The sequence below is a fragment of the Motacilla alba genome, chromosome 6 (genome assembly GCF_015832195.1).
Source record: "Motacilla alba alba isolate MOTALB_02 chromosome 6, Motacilla_alba_V1.0_pri, whole genome shotgun sequence".
NCBI lineage: Eukaryota > Metazoa > Chordata > Aves > Passeriformes > Motacillidae > Motacilla > Motacilla alba.
The window spans coordinates 35,537,453-35,559,269 of record NC_052021.1 but is presented as its reverse complement, the minus strand read 5'-3'; the positions used below and the strand labels follow the sequence as shown (position 1 = coordinate 35,559,269).

At 40.7% G+C, this 21,817-nt stretch overlaps 1 protein-coding gene across 9 annotated transcripts in view; it reads left to right on the top strand.

Moving 5' to 3' along the window:
- Positions 1–21,212, top strand: part of ALDH18A1 (aldehyde dehydrogenase 18 family member A1) — a 32,676-nt gene extending 11,464 nt beyond the window's left edge. For 8 of the 9 annotated variants that reach the window (XM_038140767.1, XM_038140769.1, XM_038140760.1 and 5 more), the window contains 16 exons: positions 430–647; positions 2,158–2,307; positions 2,398–2,502; positions 3,816–3,974; positions 4,521–4,611; positions 6,224–6,348; positions 8,718–8,862; positions 10,531–10,604; positions 11,259–11,358; positions 12,446–12,666; positions 15,359–15,496; positions 15,606–15,801; positions 15,949–16,070; positions 18,358–18,544; positions 19,402–19,497; positions 20,420–21,212. In XM_038140767.1, coding sequence (XP_037996695.1) covers positions 430–647; positions 2,158–2,307; positions 2,398–2,502; positions 3,816–3,974; positions 4,521–4,611; positions 6,224–6,348; positions 8,718–8,862; positions 10,531–10,604; positions 11,259–11,358; positions 12,446–12,666; positions 15,359–15,496; positions 15,606–15,801; positions 15,949–16,070; positions 18,358–18,544; positions 19,402–19,497; positions 20,420–20,601 — 2,309 coding nt within the window. In that variant the 3' untranslated portion in view covers positions 20,602–21,212. The remainder of the gene's footprint in view (positions 1–429; positions 648–2,157; positions 2,308–2,397; positions 2,503–3,815; positions 3,975–4,520; positions 4,612–6,223; positions 6,349–8,717; positions 8,863–10,530; positions 10,605–11,258; positions 11,359–12,445; positions 12,667–15,358; positions 15,497–15,605; positions 15,802–15,948; positions 16,071–18,357; positions 18,545–19,401; positions 19,498–20,419) is intronic. The other variant, XM_038140761.1, reaches the window with a different exon arrangement.
- The last annotated feature ends 605 nt before the right edge of the window (positions 21,213–21,817 follow it).

Here is a 21,817-nt window from a genome sequence, read left to right as displayed (position 1 = left end):
AGTTGAGCAATGTGCAAAAATACCTGGCTTAGAGATGTTGTAAAAGCTATGTTTCTTTTCTAAAAATCAGGCTTTCTGTGCTGCTTCAGAAAGGAAAACTCTCTTAAACTGTTACCTAATGAGGCAAGGCAAAAGAGATTGTTTTTAAAACTAGTCCTTGAGATGTGAGCTGTATAGGCTCTTTTACAGTGTCTTTCAGTGTGGTCTTCTAGATTCCCAGAATCAGAGCTCTGTGTTGCATGGGATATTGCCTTCTGTGCCTTGGGGATGGTTAATGCTGCTCAGATACTCCTGTTTCTCTCTTTGTTTTGGCGAATTGAAGGCTAGCTTCTCATTCCCAATTACTGGGAAGTGTGTATTGTGAAGGGTCAAAAGTCTGAATGAAACACTTAAAACTGTTTTTTTTTTCCTTTCTTTCTCTATCCACAGATCTCCCTTGCCAAAGATTAAGGAATGAATCCATCCGTTGTTGGAGCAACATTCCATTTATCACCATGCCACTCAGCCGTGCACATGGAAAATCATTTGCACACCGCAGTGAGCTGAAGCATGCAAAACGGATTGTAGTAAAGCTGGGTAGTGCTGTTGTTACTCGAGGGGATGAGTGTGGCTTGGCCCTTGGGAGGCTGGCTTCTATTGTAGAGCAGGTAATTCTGTGACTGAACATTTGTGTTAACTTCAGGTACTCAGTGATTGTTGGATGCTACAGAAGACTGTAGTAAACCTACATAAAATATTGATACTCTGTAAAACAGTGTGTTAGCCTTTCCCTTTTCAACCCCCAATGCTGCAGTACTATAAACCACGTAACTCAGTAAATTGTTTTTTGAAGGTGTGGTGGGTTGACCCTGCATCCGCAGCTCAGCATCCACACAGATTCTTGTTTGCTCCCATTGCCTGTGCCCACCACCAGTGGGATTGGGAAGAAAACGGGAAGAGCAAAAGTAAGAAAACTCATGAGTTGAAATAAAGATAGTTTAATGAGTCAGGGAGAAGGGAACAGAAATCTGTGATGCCAGTCGCTATCTCACACAAGCAGACCAATGCCCTGCTAGTTCTCGAGTGGTGGTCGCCTCGGAAGACAACCTCCTGCGTCTTGCTGTTCTGCAACTCTCTTACTGTGTGTGACATTATATGATGTGTAAAGTCCCTTTGGCCAGTTTAAGGTCAGCTGTCTCAAATGTGTCCTCTCTGAACTTTGTGCCCAGCTGCTAACTTACCTGCTGGGATCGGACATAGTGGAACAAGGAAAGCTTTGATGGCTGTGCTAGTGCTGCTCCTCATGGGGGAAGGATAAGGCTTTGATGCTGTGCGAGCACTATTTAGCAATAGGCAAAACATTGGAATGTTTGCAAAACTGTTTTAGAACTGAAATCTGAAACACAGTATCATACAGTCCCCTAAAAAGAACATTACCTCCGTCTTGGCCAAAGCCAGTATAGAGGGAGAGATTTGCACAGTGATATTTTTGTGCAGGAAGTAAGACGTGGCTGGGGCATTAGTTGTCTCTGGTGGGAAGGTGGCACTGAAGGATGCGAACTCTGCAAAATGAGTCAACCCTTCTTGATCACCTGAGCATTAGTAGAGTTCCTCCAAAGAAAAGCCTGAAACCTCATTACATGTAGGAAAAACTGATGGGATCAAATAATGTATTTCTTCTCCAAAACGAAAGGGTTATCTTGGTGAGCACTGGACATGTCCTTTTGGGAAGTAAAGTTAACCTAATATATTAAATTCATGTAAGACGTTTAGCTTTGGGGCTTTGAAAGGAATCTGGCCAGATACATGTGAGGAGGAAATAATCAAAAGCTATACTATTGGGAGCTGGCCTCTTCATTTGTAGAATTCAAAGTTACTGTATAATGATAGCATTGGGAATGGATGGATTCAAGCATTTTTCTGTCACTAAAGCTGGTATTGGGAAAAGAAGGTTTGTAAGAAGTTACAGATTGCATGCAGTCCTTGGCATAGCTTCCAAGTGGCTAGGAAAGGGTGCAGAAGTATCATGAAGGGTGATTGCCTTGCTTTGCCCATCCATAGAGAAATCAAAATCCTTGTGTCAGCAGGAATTGGTGAGCACAAGGTTATAGTAGCCAGGACTGTTTCGCTCTCACCGATCATATGCCGGGCCCTATTTCTTATTTCCTGTACTTACAGGTCTCAATGCTGCAAAATCAGGGCCGAGAGATGATGATTGTCACCAGTGGGGCTGTAGCTTTTGGAAAGCAGCGGTTGCGTCATGAGATCTTGCTTTCTCAGAGTGTGAGACAAGCACTTCATTCAGGCCAGAGTCAGCTAAAAGATATGGTGAGAGTCTGGTGGCACTCCTGCTTTTCCTTGAGTGTTGGGTCCTACCTGTTCAAGTCATTGCCTGACAGCTGCTCTTTGTCTTTGTAGGCTATTCCGGTCTTGGAGGCCCGAGCCTGTGCAGCAGCTGGACAGAGTGGACTGATGGCTCTGTATGAAGCCATGTTTACACAGTACAGCATCTGTGCAGCTCAAGTAAGGCACTCCTTCTTTCCTAGACTGACTCGCTACTTTTGGAGCTTGTTATTGTCGCATAAAGGGTAGCTTATACAAGAGTGCCTTGCTAAATATTTCTGAAACTGAGTTATCTATTGTCAAGATAAAATGAATATGCTTTTTCTTTTTGGAGTTCAGGTGTGTCCTGCTCTTTTTATAGGCAGGGAGGGTCTGTTAAAATCTCTTCACAAAACCTGAAGTTGATGGTCCAAAGGGAGGGTTTAAAAACTGCAAGTGGCTAAACTGCGACACATTCTGTAAAGCTGACGGAAGTGCATATCCGCACTTCAGAACTTGCTGTCCATCTCCTCTTCGAACCTTTCCGACTTGTGGATGATAGTATACCTGGCCGGGGTCTTACACTGAAGGCTGCACGTGTATCAGTTGAATTACTCTTAAACAGGCTTTGCTTATCTTAGATACTCTGAAAATGCAGAATTGCTTTAACTGTAAGGCCTTATTTGTTTAGACACTTGTAACAAATTTAGGAGCCTAGTATGAAGTCTTCTTGGAGGAACTTCTTACTGTAATATGGTAGAGCCGATATAGCCAAATTGTTTATAACATAGCTAAAAATCACGATAGGTCATCCTGGATTGTAATCTTGTTCAAATCTGTAGATAACCATCATTCCTTTGATATAAAATAATTAATTGCCCATGCCAAAAAACTTAGCATACACATTGATTCAAAGTGCTATTGTACATTTGAGTGGTGGAGTTGTTTGCTTAGTTCTCAAATGTCCAATGACAGAGTAAAAACAAAAAAAAATTTAAAATTCCCTCCAGAGCAGACATTGAGGGTGTTTTTTGTCTTAAAACACTGAAAGAAAGGGGTACTATCTGTGTGCAGGAGGCAAGATTATTTCAGAAGAGCAAGTGAGTGAGTGGAAGAAAAGTTTTGATATAAAGCATCCCTTCTGCTCACTACAAGTAGGAACATTAAAGTGGGAGGAAAAACTGTCAAGGCAGCATCTTGAGCAATCTATTGAATTGTCTAGGGCTTTAGTAGTTACCGTGAGCATCTATGTTGAATCTTGTTTTCCAAGTTCATACTTTGAACATGTGACCTACCAGCTTGAGATAGGCCATTACACACTTCAGTGGAATAAACCTGCTTATATTGTGGAAAGAATATTTCTCACCTGTATTCTATATCTTTTAAATGTGGCTTTTGTTTCTGTAGTGACCCAAAAAGGCATGACTGCTCTGTTTTGACATGTAAATACATAAGTTTGTATGATGTTCATGTAGGAAAGGTGGTAGGCTAAGTAGTTTCTTTTTTCCTTTTAGATTTTAGTCACCAATCTGGATTTCCACGATGAGCAGAAGCGTCGCAACTTAAATGGAACATTACATGAACTTTTAAGGATGAATATTGTCCCTATAATTAACACTAACGATGCAGTTGTTCCACCTCCAGAGCCAAACAGTGATCTGCAGGGGGTAAATGTGGGTAAAGTATTGCAACGGAGGGGGGTCCTGCTTGCAGATGGTGCAGCGCTGATGTGTACTTGACTAATGCCATAACAGGGGACCTCTGAAGTCTGCAGCAGAGAAACAAAGATACAGAATTAGTATGTGGACAGAGAGTACTGGAAGACTGTGTTGACTTGTCTGTATCTGGCATGGTACAGTGTTGTGGGGTGAAACCAGGGCAAATATTGTCTGCTTTACCAAAAGCAAGCGTGCCTCTGCAGGTCATCTAATCCAGCACCCCTTCTTAAAACAGCATCAGTTAGTGCCTCTTGCCCTGTCACTGGGCACTAAGGTGGAGAAATGCAAGTACTGATGACACTGCTTGTCATTTGGATACCGCTTTACTGAAGCATATGTACTTTCACACAAAGATCACCTTTGAAGTTTCCAGTGGGTGTGAAAAAAGTAGCTCAGGAAGGACTTGTTAGTGCTGAGGTAAATTTGCTTTTTTATGTTGGCACCAAATATTTCTTAGTTCCTCACACTGTTCACTGTTTCTGATATGCATGTGTATTGCAGGTAATTAGTGTGAAGGATAATGACAGTCTGGCAGCACGACTAGCTGTGGAAATGAAAACTGATCTCCTGATTGTTCTTTCAGATGTGGAAGGTTTGTGAGTAATTTCTTTAATTTCTGGTTTTAGTGAGGCACATCAGATTGTCAAACTAACTTCTTTTCCTGTTTTACTTACCTCTTCAGTTCATCTGTTTTTCAAGGACAATTGCAATGTACTACAATAACTCCTTAAGGCCTATACCCTATGTTGATGCTGTGGCATAAACCAAACACTGTCTGACACACTGTTGAATCTGGGTGGATGAGAATGCATGTGAACCTGAGACCTGTTCCAGATCCCAGAATACCACATGTACTATGGTACTTCTGCTAGCTTCTCAGAGTTGTATGATAGTCAGGAGTAGTATGTAGGATAAAAGCTATGTGTCTTGAATCAGGAGTATAAACCAAATACTATTCTACAGTAGTTTGTTTCTTCTGGCAGCAGGTTCTCTCAGTGAATTATTAGTGTATCGCAAGTCCTGGTCACTGTTTTCCAGGTACCTGGTCTTGCTAGCTTTTTCTGTCTCCCTTACTTTTGACTTAGACTGCTCTAGTCTTCTGAGCTGTGTTGTTGTGACATAAGCCTGTCACCTATGGATGTTGAACTTGCTGTTCTAGAGAGAGGAGTGTGTGGGTACAGTTTCAGATCAATGCAGTCCACATCACCTTAAGTCACATATTCTTTTCATCTTCTCCAGATGGGTTTTCTTTCAGTAGGTCCTGGCCTTCAGCACATGCTTGAGGCTCTGAGGAGGAAAGAGGTGTCTTTCCATAAGGACTGTTTCTTTTAGCAGATGCAGCTGGGTTTCATTGTAGTCTAGCTGGTTAATTCTATTCTATCTGGTTAATTCTAGTCAAAATGACTGTCTTAGTCAAAAGAGTTTGTAAAACAATCCAAAACCAGCCCACCTCTTCTCCAAGCTTATTCATTCAATGTGACAGCTTGTTTATGGAGACATGCCCTCTACTTCCCAAGCTGTCAAGGATGGGCACAGATAGACTGCACTTGTGCTCTCTAGTTTGTTGTGGCACTATTTGTGCTGATAGCATTTCTGGGAATTGTAGTGGTAGGGCTGAAGTTTAATATGTTGGGTAAATCAAAGTGTCATTCAACTCCAAGCATAGTGACATTAAATTACTTGATTTTAAAAAATGCTAATAAGAGTATGTCTCTCTGCTGTTGTGTTCCTTCTTAGTAGAATTGAATAGTTACCCTTTTTACATTTTTTCTGAATTGCCTGTTTTCTCACTGTGCAATCCACCTTTCAAGAATACTGAGTGTTTGGTGAGGACTATTCTTTGCCAGTTCAGTTGGGGGTTTGTGTATGTAAGGCCTGATTTTGAACATCTGAAAGCTGCAAACTGTCTGAAACCTCAACCAAGTGTCATTACCTCCCAGCTTGCTTGCTGCTATTCAGCATGTGGGCTTTTGGCTTCTTATTTTTAGGTTTTCAATAAACCTAACCTTTTGGGTATGCCAGTTAAGAATTTTGTGCTTTCAGTCCCACGAAAAGAAGGGTTCAGTGGAAGTTTTCAGTCCTATAAAGTGGAACCCAGCTTTTTAGCCTCATGTTGGTTGCTTTTGTTGGTTTCTCTTTTTTCCTTTTTCCATGGGTGAGCTTTCGACATGAGGGTGTATAACTGTTTTTATGATTTATTTCAGGACTCTTTGACAGCCCTCCAGGGTCTGATGATGCAAAGCTTATTGACATATTCTACCCAGGAGACCAGCAGTCTGTAACATTTGGAACCAAATCCCGAGTGGGAATGGGTGGCATGGAAGCCAAGGTAGAAATATGGAACATTTGCTTCACAATTGGGAAGGAGAGGGAGCTACATGAGATGGTCGTGGATGGATCTTGTGCTTCAGATGGATCTTGGCAGGCTGCAGGAATGGGCAGGCAGGAATCTTAGGAGTTCAGTAAAAGGAAATGCTGAGTCTTATGTCTAGGGATGCTGGTATGGGCTGGAGAACTGACTGCTTTGAATGCAGGTTCAGTGAAAAGGGCACAGGGGTCCTGGTAGGCACCAAGTGGAATGTACACCAGCAATATGGCCTTTGAGCAAAGCAGGCCAACAGTGTCCAGGGTTCTTCTTGGAAAAGAACATAGCTGGCAGGTCAAGGAAAATTATTACTTTCATCTACTCAGCACTAGTGAAACCACATCTGTAGAGTTGTGCGTGGTTAAGGACATGGCATGCTACAGAGAAACCAGCAGAGAGATGTGAATATGATTAAAGACTTGGAGTGTTGTCACACTAAGAGAGGCTGAGAGCTAAGATTGTTTACACTGGAAAAGAGAAGGTTTGGGTATAAGCAGCTGAAGAAAGCGTTTAGAAAAGGCAGAACAAGATTCTTCTCCAGGGAACAGACAGGAGGCCATGGGCACAGAATGAAATACAAGTGAATGAACTGAAATGTAAGAATGTTACAATGAGGTTGCTGAAGCACTGGGGTTGCCAAGAGAATCTGGATTCTGTTTGGAGATATTCAAAACCTGGCTGGATGATGTCTTAAGTAACTTGCTCTAGTTGACCCTGCTTTGAGCAGGCAGTTGGACTATATTATTTCCAGGGATCCTTTGCAGCCTCAGCTATTCTTTGAGTACTCTGAAATGGTACGTGGGTTACTTTTGCTTTTCTTTTAGGTCGATGTGAATTGAAAAGAGCAAGTAAAGAATGACACTCAAGTAGATTTTAAAAGGTGACATTTGGAACTGTATTTTTGTGTTTTAAATTAAAATAAGAGTCAGTCTCAATTCTTTCTTATGTGATAATTCAAAGACTTTGGGAATCCCTGTCTCTTAAACCTGATATGGTACCTCCCTCTCCTTTCTGAGTTTGTACAATGTACTGTTTGCTTCTGAAGGACATACTGGTGGAGACCAAGGTACTTCGGTTTTTGAGCGCAAGATTAGTAGCGGTGGGAGGGCTTATGGGTTTTAGTCCTGTGTGCAGTCAGGTGGTCTCAGTATTCATTGCTGTGAGTACATAAACATGGGTGTGTTGTTCCACTTCAGCATATGTCTCTCATGAGGCTCAGATAAGCACTGCTGTAGTATTAATTGCTGCAGGTTTCCCTGGGATGTGTCTGCAAAGTTGTCGGTAAAAGCCAAAGCAGATCTTGACTAAGCAGGAAAAGACCAAAGTAAAATTCTTCACCATGTTATTGATGATTCCCTTTTCTGAAGACTTAGGTCAGGCACACTCTTAAGTATCAGAGCATGGACTGGAAGGTGGCAAAAGGAGGAGGCATTTGTAACTATGGAATGTACACATCTTATTCAGAAATTACTTTCCCTTATCTGGCTTCTAGGATAGTTTAAACAATTCCAGGTATTGAAGGTAAAGCTGCCAAGGTCAGAAGGTACTTTATTGTAAAAGTAATAATCTGTAAGAGTTACTTGGTGTCTTTTGAGTCACATAGAGGCAAATCTTGATGCAGGTGTTGTAACAAAAATATGCTACAGTTGAGAATATAGGAGACATTTTTGGAAAACTGTAGCATCAATAGTAGAAAACAGATAGTGGCTCAAAGAACAAATCTTGTTTTTCAGTGTGAAATTTGAGCAATAGTGAAGCGGGTGATGATCTTTTGGTAGTTGAGTTTGATGTGATAGGCCTATCTGACATTTGTGTCTCATAGTTGACTATGGACTGTAATAGCAAATTGTAGAACCGTGTTAGGAAAGCATAGAAGTGAGTAAGCAGAGAAGCTTTTGCAATTAAATAAATGACACACAATTAAATATAAGTAGTGGATAATATTGCCCATATTGGCAAATACTTGACTGGGAAAATAAATGAAGGAAATCACTGGCAATACCTCTTCAGCAGGTGGCATCTGGGATTTGAGAGAAATAATATTCTGCTCAAAAATGTGCAAAGAGGGTAATCTTAGGGCCAGTCAGTACACAGGGATTTCAAAGGACCCTTACTAATGAGCTAATAGTGATGTAAACTTAACATACTGTAGAAGGATTAAGCAAATATCAGTATTTCAGCACTGAGGTTCAGAGATTCCCAAAGTGTGTTGAATGCTCTTTGAAAGCATAAGTGATCAATCTGGCCATCAAAGTGGACCAAGAAGTCTTGTTGAGAATGGTGATTCAAATAACCAGTGAATCTCTTGCAACTGCCTCTGTTCTTTCCTGTAGGTGAAAGCAGCTCTGTGGGCCCTGCAAGGAGGCACTTCAGTAGTGATTGCAAATGGAACCCACCCAAAGATCTCAGGTCATGTCATCACAGATATTGTAGAAGGGAAAAAAGTTGGAACTTTTTTTTCAGAGGTAAAACCTGCAGGTGAGTCCAGAGTTAATGTGTACCTTGGGAGTTGTAGAGATTTCCTGAAAAAATAGAGTTAAAATTTGTCTAGAGCTGTGCAATAACTGGAACACCACTCTCTGCTTGCGAAATGGATTTTGAAAGGTATTTTCTGAAGTAGGGGTAGAAACTGCTGAATTCCCTGCTCTTCTTCCCTCCAGCTGATAAACTGGTACATCAGACTTGCATTTGAAGAATGCAGTGAGTAGAGTAGAAGTTTTGCCTTTTGTAGGCTTAAGAGTTATCATCAAGTGTCCACGATACTTGAGTTATCATCAAGTACCCACGATGGGCCACAGTGAAAATATGGATATAGAATGTGCTACTGAACTAAGGTAGTGTTTAGGTTTATTTTTTTATCATTAATTTCTTTCATGACTCAGTCTTCTAGGATGGTAGGGTAGGAGTGTTTTCCTGCCACTGCATTGCTGGAACAGTGTTATAATTGTTGGATAAAATCAGACCAAAGATCCATCACCTTTGGAGAATAGATACTGGAGTGATACTTTTGACTTTCACTTTAAGACAAGTGAATTTCTTTGTGTATAGTAATCCTTAATGGATTTCTTGTATAAATACGTCAAATCATCCTTTGAACGAGCTTGGTGTCGTTATGCTCAGGTGCCTTTTTGGTTAGCCTCAGTATAATAAGTTGGTATCAGCAGTAAAGCTTCTAATGTTGTGATCTCATTCTGAATCACAAATATGGTAAGTAGCAAAAGTCTGTCCCTGTGGACTACTGTGGACTGTCCAGTCATCTCTTTGTCTTTTATCTTCCAAAACCCACACTTTGGAAATTCAAGTAACTTGAAAAAATCAAATATACCTGCTTACATACATAATTTTTCTGCAAGAATACTAAAAAATGCCATATTTTTAAAGTATAATATCACTTCAAGAAGCTGGTTTAAGATGTCTTAAATGAGTCTAATTAATCTCATGTCCACACATTCTTTTCTTACACTTCCTGCTATACTTCTCTATGATTTCTACTCTGGCAGTTTCCATGGGACTCTTCTTAAATGGAAGTTGGGTTCAAGATACCTGGTTTACAGGCTATTTCAGGAGAGTTAAAAATGGCAGATTTTTCACGAGCTACTTGTGAATTCTTTGCAGGAATGCTACCTGAACACAGTGACTTGAAACAGAAACACAACCTGTTTTATATCATTTCAGCACCTTGCTTCTAAAATGCATACAAGGAAAGACAGGGAAAGCAATTTTTCTGCAAGCTGTTATTAGGGTTTTGGCTTCCATTATTGTTTGTGTGTTCTCATGCATACATTCCTCAGCTGGATACTTAAACTTTTGAAAGTTTGCCTCTTTTCTTTCAGTAGCCTACTATGCCCTAGTGACTTAGCTGTCGTGCTCTTCTTTTGGCCTTCATCAAGTCTTTGTGATACATGCTGCACACTTGCTGTTACACAGAGACAGAATATTTGTGATGATTCTTTGTGTAGGGACCATAACAGTATTTTTGTGTCAGGTACAGACGTTCTGTATTAGGATACAACATTTTTCTTGAATTTGTCTGTTAAAAACTGTTAAATGCTCTGAACAAAGAATTGAAAGACGAATGGGCTAGCACTCACTTCTGCCTGTGCTGTTACTTTGTCTGCATAGCATATTTTTGGGGTTTTTTTGCAGGCCCTACTGTAGAACAGCAGGCTGAAATGGCTCGAGCTGGTGGCAGGACTTTGGCGGCTCTACAGCCTGAGCAGGTGACAGAACAATTTGGCCAAATTGTTAATAATGTGCATGTGTGGCAGTTTTACAACACAGGCTTATAACATAAATGAGCCCCTTGGGACAAGAATCTGTTATTTCTGTGCCAGATCCATTGTTTGTGTTATAGCCTGCTTAAAGATGATAAAAGCAAAAAGATCATGTTCCTTGGGGCTGTGAAGTAATATGAGCTTGCATGTGGGGTTTATAAAAATTTTGATAGCATCAAGTAACACACAGAAGTGAATTGTAATTCAAGCTGCTGAAGAACTGGCTGGAATAACTTGCTCCATTCATACCTGTGTGGAGTTTAGCATACAACATGTATACAAAAGTGGAGCTGTAGACAATTACTACTCTGCAGCTGGGTGAGTATGATGTGGGACAAGGTGGTCTTAAAGGATGGACATGTGAGTTTGGTGGAGAGGACTGGGAATGGAAAGCAAGATAATAAAAAGCAAGGTAAAGCCTGAAGCAGTGTTCGGTCTTCTTTTTCAGTGTGATGCAAGCTGGAAAAATCAGCTGCCCAAGTATCAGGAAGGTTAAGATAGTGCGAGGATGTGGTCAGCATAAATGGGCTGTAGGAACTAGGTGTCAAACGGCATGGACTTTGAGTAAGAAGTCAGTTCAGAAAATGTTTTCTCTTTCAGAGAGCAGAGATTATTTATCGTCTTGCTGACTTACTAACGGACCAGAGGGAAGAAATTCTCTTGGCAAACAAGAAGGATTTAGAGGAGGCTGAAAATAAAGGTACTGCTTCAAACCTTTCATAGTAATACTATCATCTTGGACCTCTCTGGGCCTCAAGACAAATGAGCAGAACTAGAATCTTCTGTCACTTGGGATTGGGCAGTGTGGCTGACACAGATTAGTGAACCCAGGACTTTGAGAGCTTGTCAGTGTAAACAGCCACAGCCTCTTTCATTGCATAAAACAGATGCCTTCATCAGAGAAGATACTGAGGCAGTGCAAAACACCAAGTGGTGTATTGTAAAAAATTTTTTAAAAAATGGAACAAATATCTGTTACTGTCATGAACAAAGTGAGTATCTTCTGGGCTGGTTAATGAATGTTTGGTTCCTGAAGGGAAGGCTTTCATCTCCACACTTCAATTGATGCTCGCCAAAGCATCAGTTGTCCCCTTCCGTTTAAGGAAGGTTCTCTTTAGGTGGCTCAGATGAAACCCACTCTTCTGTGTTAGACAGATGCATTCATTGAGAAGCTGGGATTGAGATGTGTACGTGTTGGCGCAACAAGTACATGAAAAAGACACATCATGAGTTGTAATACTATGTGGAAGGCACCACTGACCAGAGTAATTGAGGGGACATTGCTGGGTTAACTTACTGTTTGAATGTGTTCAGACTAGTAAGTTCAAGTGTTCTTGCCCAGTCTGCATAGAAATGCTGTGCATGTGTCTGCGCTTTGGTGTTTCTGTTTGTAAAACAGAGGGATGCAATTACTGCCTGGGCCTTCCAGAAATACTGCAAGGGTAGAAATTTGTAGGAAATTCAGTCATGCATTCAGTACATGAAATAGGACAAACCTTATCTTTCTGAATGTTGGTAGCTTGTGTGGTTTGTAACTTGGGTGGCTTCATGTACAAAGCACTTAAACCTCATTAACTGAAAATGTGGTGGGTGAAATAGTCATCATATTTGAAGGGTTTTATTGTGACTACCAGACTTGATGCTATGCATTTTTAATCTCGGGTAGATTACTTGCTAGGGTGTGGGAAATACCTTTATTTTCCTTAGGTTCAGCACTCATTTGAGTCACTTCTGCTTGAGCCTAGGAAGACCAAACTATCTTCAGCACAACTTTTTCTTTCTTTTAGGGAGATTAGCACTCCCTTTGTTGAAACGCCTAAGTCTGTCTACTTCAAAGCTAAACAGCTTGGCTATTGGTCTGCGTCAGATTGCAGCATCTTCGCAGGACAGCGTCGGCCGTGTAATTCGACGAACTCGAATAGCAAAAGACCTGGATTTGGAGCAGGTTACAGTGCCAATCGGTGTCCTTCTTGTGATCTTTGAATCTCGTCCTGACTGTCTTCCACAGGTTTGTAAGCAAGGTAGATTACACTGTTGTGTAATTATTTCTGTTGGCAAGCAAACAAGAGACTACAAAAAGTATTGTTTCAAAGGACTCTTGCTTGGATTCTTGTACAATTGGTTTTTCTGGCATTGCTGTTTTTTATGCAGAGGTGTTTTCAGGACTTGCTTCTGCAGTGTTCAGTTAATCATTTGTCTTATGCCAGGAATAAGGCAGGTATGTTAAGGGCAAATGCTTTCCTCTGCAGCACTGTGTAGAAGTGTTGCTATAAGTAAATCCTGTTATGAAAATATGGATGCTGAACTAATGTCGCAGAGGCAACCTTGGTCTCACTTTCTAACTCCTGACTACTTTACTGAGCAACTGATGTAGATTTTAAAATGAAAACGAACAAACAAACAAAAAAAACTGATTAACATTTCCTCCCACAATTAACATTAGGTATCTAGGAAGCTTGATTGAGTTTTCTAATGAGCAGGTGTTTGAGTAGAAAATGATGGGTACAACCACTTTGAGGATGTGAGGCTCAACGAGTGGACAGCTTTGTACCTCATGCCAGATTTTTGTGAGTAATCCCTGTTTCACAGTGAAAAGGAATATGCTGTAAGAAGAGTTCCTGTGAAACAAAAAGGCACTAGTCTTCCTTGACTACCAGCTCTGTTTGTTACAGATAACCAGTATGTTACCTTGTTGAGTTAGTGTCTGTTTTCCTGGGCTACAACCCAGGTCTCCTGCCTTGCATAGCTGATGCCTTCCTCTTTGTTGTATCTTAAAACTTACACCAGACTGACTCCTGCAGGCTTCCCTGCCCTGCCCTCCCTTCTGCTGCTTTGTTTTATAGACTTGGGATAGCTTCTCTTGGTAGTTGCTTTGCTTCTTGCTAACCTCCTGTCCTCATACTCACATCAGGCTTCCTGATGCAACTTCAGAGGATCATCTTTGATAACTCTGCATTTGAAATGCATGATTTCTGTCCCATCCTGTATCTGATAGTAGGAGGGTCTTTCATTGAGAGGAGCAGTTCCCTCCTCTTAGTCTACTACTGCATCTCATGCTTATTTGGGTTAAGATTTAATAAGCTTCAAGTGAGCATATACAAACAGCATGTTTGTCTCTAATACTTACAGGGTGAAATTGCAAGCATCCTTCAGAGACTGCCTTGTATAGATCCCACCAAATCCAGTTGTTCTGAAGTGTAGTCATGCTTTACTAGTCTTTGAAACGGAACTATTTTGAAACCACTTACCTTGTGTTCTACTTTTAATCACACAAATTTTTTACTTTTGTGTCTTAATTCTTGTTATTTTTTTCTTTTCATTTTTTCAGACCAGGTCAAAACCTTTCTTTTAATCTTATGCCTCTTTACTTAAATAAGCTTATTTGTTCAGTTTCCTTTTGTGATACTGATCTGGAGGGGCAGATAGAAGAGACTTTTAAAATACTATCAGATGGCTTTTTAATGTCTAATTATGTAAGTTAAAAACACACATGATAGTTATGTAAGGCGGACTTCCCAGACAGTTACACTTCAGTGTGTTTTTTTAAGGTGTTTCTTGTTTTCAATATTCTTTCCAAATGAGGTAGAATATCAAGCATTTTGATTATTATTACCTATTTGATACTAGAAGGGGAAAGATATATCTGGCTGGTTATTTTGTGAATCAGGATCTATAGTCTGCCACCAAGCTAACTTTTTAGATGTAAGCCTGGCTAATTTTGGCATCAGCATCTCAACAATATACAATAGAAACTCTAATGAGTGTATGTTTGGTGATTATATACACAGGTGATGATAATGATACATATAATCTTTCCCAGAAGACAGTAATACAGCAAAATAACTTAAAATACTGCATTTGTTTATTCTAAAGAGAATAAACTCACCTCTGGAGGGGAGGTGATTTTGTTTTCCAAAGGAGTGCGTGCTTTTAAACTTTTTTTAAGTAGGTGAAAAAATGGTGAGGCCACAGTGAATGAAGTTGGGATGAAGAATACAAAAAAGAATAAAAAAGTAAAATAAGTTTTGAAAAAGAGCTTTATTGCATGTGACGTACTCTGAGGTAGAAAGGAACAAAAAACCCTCTTGCATTGCTGGACTTAAGTGGGTGAAATCTAACACCTTGATCAGGAGGGCAGCAATATCTATCAGTTTCTTCTGGTGATAAACATGGAAGCAAAGATGATGCTGGGCCTATTGTCTCAATTTTTTTTTTTTTTTTTGCTTAGAGCAAGTGTTGCCTGTTTATGACTGCTGTTTTAGATAGCATGATGAAAATGTTTTTCCTGTTCATAGGAAGAGCTTATTTGCCACTCTCTGCTGGAATGATTAGAGACAAGAGTTAGTTCTTGCAGTTAAAATTATTCTCCTTGGGGTAATTGCCCACACAGACACAGCTATGCAATTCATATGAAGCCCTATGTCCATAGCTTCTTCTGACTTCTTCACTGTAGTCTCTCCGTCGCAGTAGTACCCTGAAAACTCAAGTTTGTTCTTGAAATTAGCACATTTAATTTCTGGAGTTAAATGTGCTGCTACTTGTAATGGTTTCTCAGAGCCATGAAAGGAAAACTGTAGATTAATATTGAGTAAATCAACTGAACAAAAAATCCTGGGTTTTTTGTGGGTATGATTCTGACAAAAGAACCACAATACATTTAAAGGTTTGTTTTTTTTTTTCCCAATAATAAACTCTGACAGGTCTCTGCTTTGGCCATAGCCAGTGGAAATGGCTTACTACTTAAAGGAGGGAAAGAGGCAGCACATAGCAATCAAATCCTTCATCATCTGACACAAGAAGCACTCTCTATTCATGGAGTCAGAGATGCAGTGCAACTGGTAAGTGCCTAGAGTTAAATTAACTATTTCTTTGCTGTGGTATGTATAAAAAGTGTGGGCAAAACCTGAGAGGTAAAACTGTAAGCTCTTTGTATTGCAACTACCACAGGTGAACACAAGAGAGGAAGTAGAAGATCTCTGCCGTTTGGATAAGCTGATAGATCTCATCATTCCACGTGGTTCATCACAGCTAGTCAGGAATATCCAGAAGGCTGCTAAGGGAATCCCAGTGATGGGCCACAGTGAAGGGATCTGTCATGTGTATGTTGACACGGATGCCAGTGTTGAGAAGGTCACACGAATAAGTAAGCTGTGGGAGGGTGATTTGAATCTCATGGGTGTAATTGAACTTTGGAGTATGCAATGTAGTTATGGTAATTTATAGTTTATATATTATCCAAAAATTTTTGTTGTAAATGCTGTGTAACTAATTATGTACTCTTAAACCTCAGTCAGAGACTCAAAGTGTGAATATCCTGCTGCCTGTAATGCTCTGGAAACTCTGTTAATTCATCGAGACTTGCTGAGAACCCCGTTGTTTGATCAGATCATAGACATGTTGAGAGTAGAACAGGTTAGTCACTCATATTTGTGTTTTGTGTTTTTTGTCTGTTTTTTTTTTCTAAAAGTTGAGAAGCATTTGGTCTGGCTGGTGTAGCCCTGTTTACATGGCATAACATTTTAGTTACCCATATGTGTCTTTGTACATGTCAGTGAACTTTGGTTCTCCACAGAGCATCAAGTGTTTGTATAGAAATGGTCTGAAAGCAGCTTATTCAGGACAGATACAGGCTATTACTGGGATACCTTTGCTATATACTTCCTTGTATATAGCAAAAGTAGTCTTCTGCCATGAATGCCTATACACAACCTTTCTCTACCTTTTCAAATTCAGTCAGATGCAAAGCCTTGTCTTCCTGAATCTATTAATTTAGCTTCTTACCCAAGTGAATTCCCTTCTGTTTTTATCCTTTCTGAATTTGCTTCATACATATGTTTTTAAAAATTTTCCTCTTGGATGCCCTTTGTTCCCACTCATTTTCCCTTCTGGTATGTCAAAGGATATCAAAAGGCCAGCATACTAATTAGTTGTCTAGACACAAGCATTGTTTTTTCAGGAAAGGTAGCTGAGATGCATCAGGAAGAAGTATCCATGAAGTAGTATGAATTGCACATAAATACACACAGCACTATGTATTTGACAAATAGAGTGCACAAGCAGTGATTAATGGAGCGATAGAGAGGTCATATGTTTTGATGCTGTTAAAAGGGTTATAGTAAAAGAAGCTGGTAGTAGTAGTAGTCAAGGAGCAAGTTCTCAATGTTTGGGGCTTTCTAATGTCTTGTTTAGTTGTTTTTTGGGAAGGGTAGATTGCAGGGTAGATGTTTGTATTTTGGATAGGGGGAATAGGTGTGCCAGTGCATTTCCACCACCAACCCTAACCCATCTCCTTATACAGTTGGGAGGATATTACCTCTGTCTGATCTAATCTGACAACAAGAAATATGCAAATATTGGGCAGGATTATGCAATTAAGGTAATTGATAGTTGCACAGGAAAATGCTGGTTTACAGATATTGTCTTAAAAGCCTTTACATTTAGTAGACTTATGCCTTATTTATGCTTGCTTCTCTTGTCAAAATTTTATGTTTGAATGGAAACTCATCTGCATGGAATTTCTGTGCTGTATCTGTTCCAAATTATCTCTCATTGTTTAGGTGTTCTGGCAGAGGTTGAAAGGGTGTTAAAATTTTCTTTATAACAAATGAAAAATATCTGTGTGAGTTTTGTTTGTTTGTTTTGTTTTGGACCGAGTAACTCCTTTGTGTCTTAGGTATGCTTCAGAGATGGCTGGTATCAATTTATAAAGTAAAAGGATAAAAGTCATTCAAGATCTTAAGACTTCTGTAGGTGCAAACTTGGAAGCATTCCTTTCGTTATTCTCTGCATTGCAGTTGCTGTGTTAAAACAAAGGCTGGCATCAGCATTTTAGCTGTTTTCCTAGCAGTGCTGTACTGGCCTTTTCTGCCTGGTGACTAAGTGATGCAATTGCTTTAAGTAATTTCAAATAAGTCCTGAATTAGAGCTTGTCATGGTAGGTAGCCAACCTAGCATGTCATTTATTGTACCTCATAGCTAATTCACCTATGTGCCAAGTTTCCCAAAGTATAGGTGTATTTTTCTTACACTGCATGCATTTTGTGGATTAACTCCACTAAGTGGCTGAGCACCATGCAGCTGCCTGCTTGCTCTCCCCTCCTCCAAGTGGGACAGGAGGAGAAAATTCGAACAAAACCAAGGAAGCTTGTAGGTTGAAAGATAGCTTAATAAGTGAAGGAAAGAGGAAGAAGAAAGGGGACAAAGAAGAGGAAATAACCCAATAAAAAAGTAAACCCTGAAACAAAACACCCTCCAGCAACACCCACAAGGCAAAGCTAATTACTTGCTGTGCCACAAAAAAAACAATGCCTAGCCAGTCTCTTGGGCAATGCCTACCTTCTTCAAAAACCCCCTCCCCTCAGTTTGTATTGCAGCACATGATATACGGCGGGGAACACCCCTTTGGTCAGTTCTGGTCAGCTGTTGGCTGTGTCCCCTCCCAAATTCCTGCACACTCCCAGTCTTCGCACTAGGGGCACAGAGTTGGAACAGGGGGAAGAGAGAACCTTGATATTGTGCAAGCTCTATTCATCAACAGCCAAAACACTGGTGTGTTTTTAACACTGTTTTAGTCAGAAGTCCAAAACATAGCACCACAGTGACTGCCATCCATCCCATATTGAGTACAAGAAGCTACACCTTCACCTGAAAGGCTCTGGTATGGTCAGTAGCCACAAACAAAATGTTCCTGGTGTTGCAGGTGAAGATTCATGCTGGCCCAAAGTTTGCATCTTACTTGACATTCAGTCCGTCAGAAGTGAAATCTCTGCGCACAGAATATGGGGACCTGGAGTGCTGTATTGAGGTGGTGGACAGCGTTCAAGAAGCTGTTGAACATATCCACAAGTATGGAAGTTCCCATACGGATGTTATTATCACAGAGAATGGTTAGTGACCTGGCACCTTCTTTTAGCTGCTGTTTTGGTTTGGTAATTTCTGGTGTTAGTGCAACTAACTACATTGTAGTAGTTTGTCTCTTGGGTCTGTGCCAGTTCAAAACCTTACTAGAGCTGTGGCAAGACAAAGGTTGACTCTCCAACCAAACCAAGCCCAGAACTTCTGAGAATGAGCTGCAGTTAAGGTCATGTTGATCTGTGGCTGGCCAGCGTGAGTCAAGTAGGCTTCTGTTTCTATACTTCTTGCTGAGCTTAAATGCTTGTCACTAAAAGGCATGCATTCAATACCATAACCACTGCCACGGACCTGGTGAACTAGTGATTTATACTTGAAATAGAGTTGCTCTTGAATGTCTGTCTTGTTGCTAAGGGCTCCTGACCTCCAAGTTCATACACTTGCATGTGGCATTTCTGCATGGTAGTTCTCAAACAGTACTTGCAATAGCAATTGAGCTTAGGATTTCTCAGTATTTGCAACAAATCCATATTTGAGACTAATGGAGAGCTGACTATAGCTTAACTGTCTCAAAATGCTGTTTGGGGCAGCTGTTCTTTCTCCTTGGTCATGTAACTAAATCTCTCTTTGACTAAACTGAATGGAGTTAGAATTAGACATCTTTTTGCTTGCTTCTAATCTTTGTGAGTTTATTCTAAGATTTGCAGTTGTGTCTAATTGATAACCATACTGGGAGGAAGGTAAAAATGAGCTTGGCTGTTTAGGTGCTGTCTGATAAGGTTGCACGTGAAAGTTGTATTGTTACGTATGTTCACTGCTTTATGCAATGTTTCTTGGAATACATGATCATTCTGTATGTAATGGATTTTATTTTTCTCTGCCTCTTTCCCAGAGAAAACAGCAGAGTTCTTCCTCCAGCATGTGGACAGCGCCTGTGTTTTCTGGAATGCCAGTACCCGATTCTCTGATGGCTATAGGTTTGGACTTGGTAAGAGGGAAGATATTGTAGGATTGTGACTGCAGAATTTTGTGGTGTGTGAAAAGTGTGGCACTATGAATTTTGAAAGATAGGATTAGTCTCTTACCTTACTTTCTAATAAAAGGTTTTCAGGAAAGGTACTGTACGAAAAGTTGAAGCCTAGAAATTTCATCCACACAAAGATATTTTGGATCCTTTGAAGCTCTATTCAAGTGCAATAAAGTATGCTGCATGCATATACTGATAGAACAATGCAGTACAGTATGTGAAACTGCTGAACAGCTTTGCTTTTGTTTCTCCTTCTAATGATGCTGTAAAGGATGCAATATTTTAGTCCTCCTGGGCAGACTGAGGTGCTGTCCAATGTGCGAGTCCTGCAGTGTTAAGGAATGAAGGGTAGGAACTAAACTGAGTATCAACTGATTAAATAAAGAGGTACAGTTACTGTGAATTGCAGAAGATAAAGGAAACTTTCTTTAATGAGGTAGAAAAATCATAAGTCTCCGCTACACGCTATTACTGTGTTAGCTGGAACAGTGTTCCATGTGACTGAAAATCCAGTTAAGGTCTTCCAATATCTCCTCAATGTGATAAAAAGGATGTAAGATCATAACCTTCACTAGTTTAGCTCTTTTTCTTCTCTGAAGGATTATGCCCTTAGATCAGTCTAAGAGCAATGTAAGAGATACCTCTCTCTCTCTCACATCTTTCTTTCTGAAAGTAACTGTAGTAGCCAGAAGTATAAGCATTACAATTTATAATGTAATAGTTAATCTCCTTGAGCTTCTCTATCGGGGAAATGGAACTGGTATTTGGAGAGGAGCAGAGAGAGAATGGCAGGCAGATTTTTTACTTCGAGGTACAAAAACATTTAGTATGACGTGAACATCATCAGACGATTAACTACCTGTATTTTGGGTGTTTCCTACAGGTGCTGAAGTGGGAATTAGTACTTCGCGTATCCATGCACGTGGACCAGTGGGAATTGAAGGACTCTTAACTACGAAGTGGTTGCTGAGGGGGGACAATCATGTTGTTTCTGACTTTTCAGAGCATGGGAGCATGAAGTATCTTCATGAAAGCCTCCCTCTCCCTCAGAGAAATGCCAACTGAAAACACGGGGGAGAAAACCCAGGCTATAATTATTTCCTGAAGTTGTTGAGGCTTCAGGATAATCTCTGGTGAAGAAGTTTGTTTTTCATCATCAGAAACATTGTCCTTGGTCATTTTGCAGTGCAATGAATACAAAATGTTCCCATCAACGAGAATTCTCCCCCTCCTCCCCTTTCAGTTTTCTTAGACAGTATCTGCAAACTGACTTCACTTCTCCCAAAGACAGACTTTTTCAAATCATATAGGTAACATAAGGAAGGATTTAAGTATTGACTACCTTCCTTTTTTTATCCAGTGCTCCCTGTAGCAAATATGTTTGGTGGTGGAGCTTAATTTTTTTTTTTTCATAAGTTTTGTTTTATTCAAGTATCTCTTCTGGGCAACAGACTCAGTAGTTTTGGTTTTGAGGGGTTTTTTTTTGCGGTCTTAACGATCATGGCATCTCTTGAGGGCCAGAAAGCTTTATGCTTAATTTCTTTGTATTTGATCAGTCTTGAGATAGGGGGACAGATGTTCCAAATGTATAGTAAACTTTTGACCAAGAAACCTTTTATATCTAATTCTTTGTATTGTTGACTATTGTACATAAAAAACATCGTCTGCTACATTAATTTTGTTACTTATTTGTATCAAAAGTTTATTTTTCCTCAGTTTATATAAAACTTACTCCAACAGCACTTCGATGATGGCTTGTCCAGAATGAAGCTCTCCACTTGCATGAACACTTCCCGCGGTGCACTGCAGCCCCGCCACACGGCTGGCAGCCAGAGCTCCCCGATGGCTGCAGGACGTCCTGCTCTCGGCTGGGGGGCCCCAGTGTGCTACCGCCCCATCAGGGCACCGTTTCCTTACCTGCCAGCTGCTCTCTGCTGCTGTCCTGGCATGGATGGTGGGCGCACCGTGCTTGGGATCTGGTGCTGCTGTGCCCCTTTTTCCGGTCACAGGGGCATCACAATAGCGCACAGGGTGCATCTCCCCACTGAGTAGATGCCATAGGCTGCTGGACATGGGTGAGGCGAGTGAGACGCCTCGGTAGGTGTGGATGGCTCCTGTTTGTTGAAGGGCGGCATGGCAGGAGAGTTCAGATTGGCACCGCAGGGTTGCAATGCAGAGGCTACGAGGGGGGCTTTGCCTGGTCATGAGGGCCATGGTGCTCTCAGCCTCGGGGTGCACAGACACCCAGCAGTGGGTGGGCTCCAGAGCAGGGTGGTGGTAG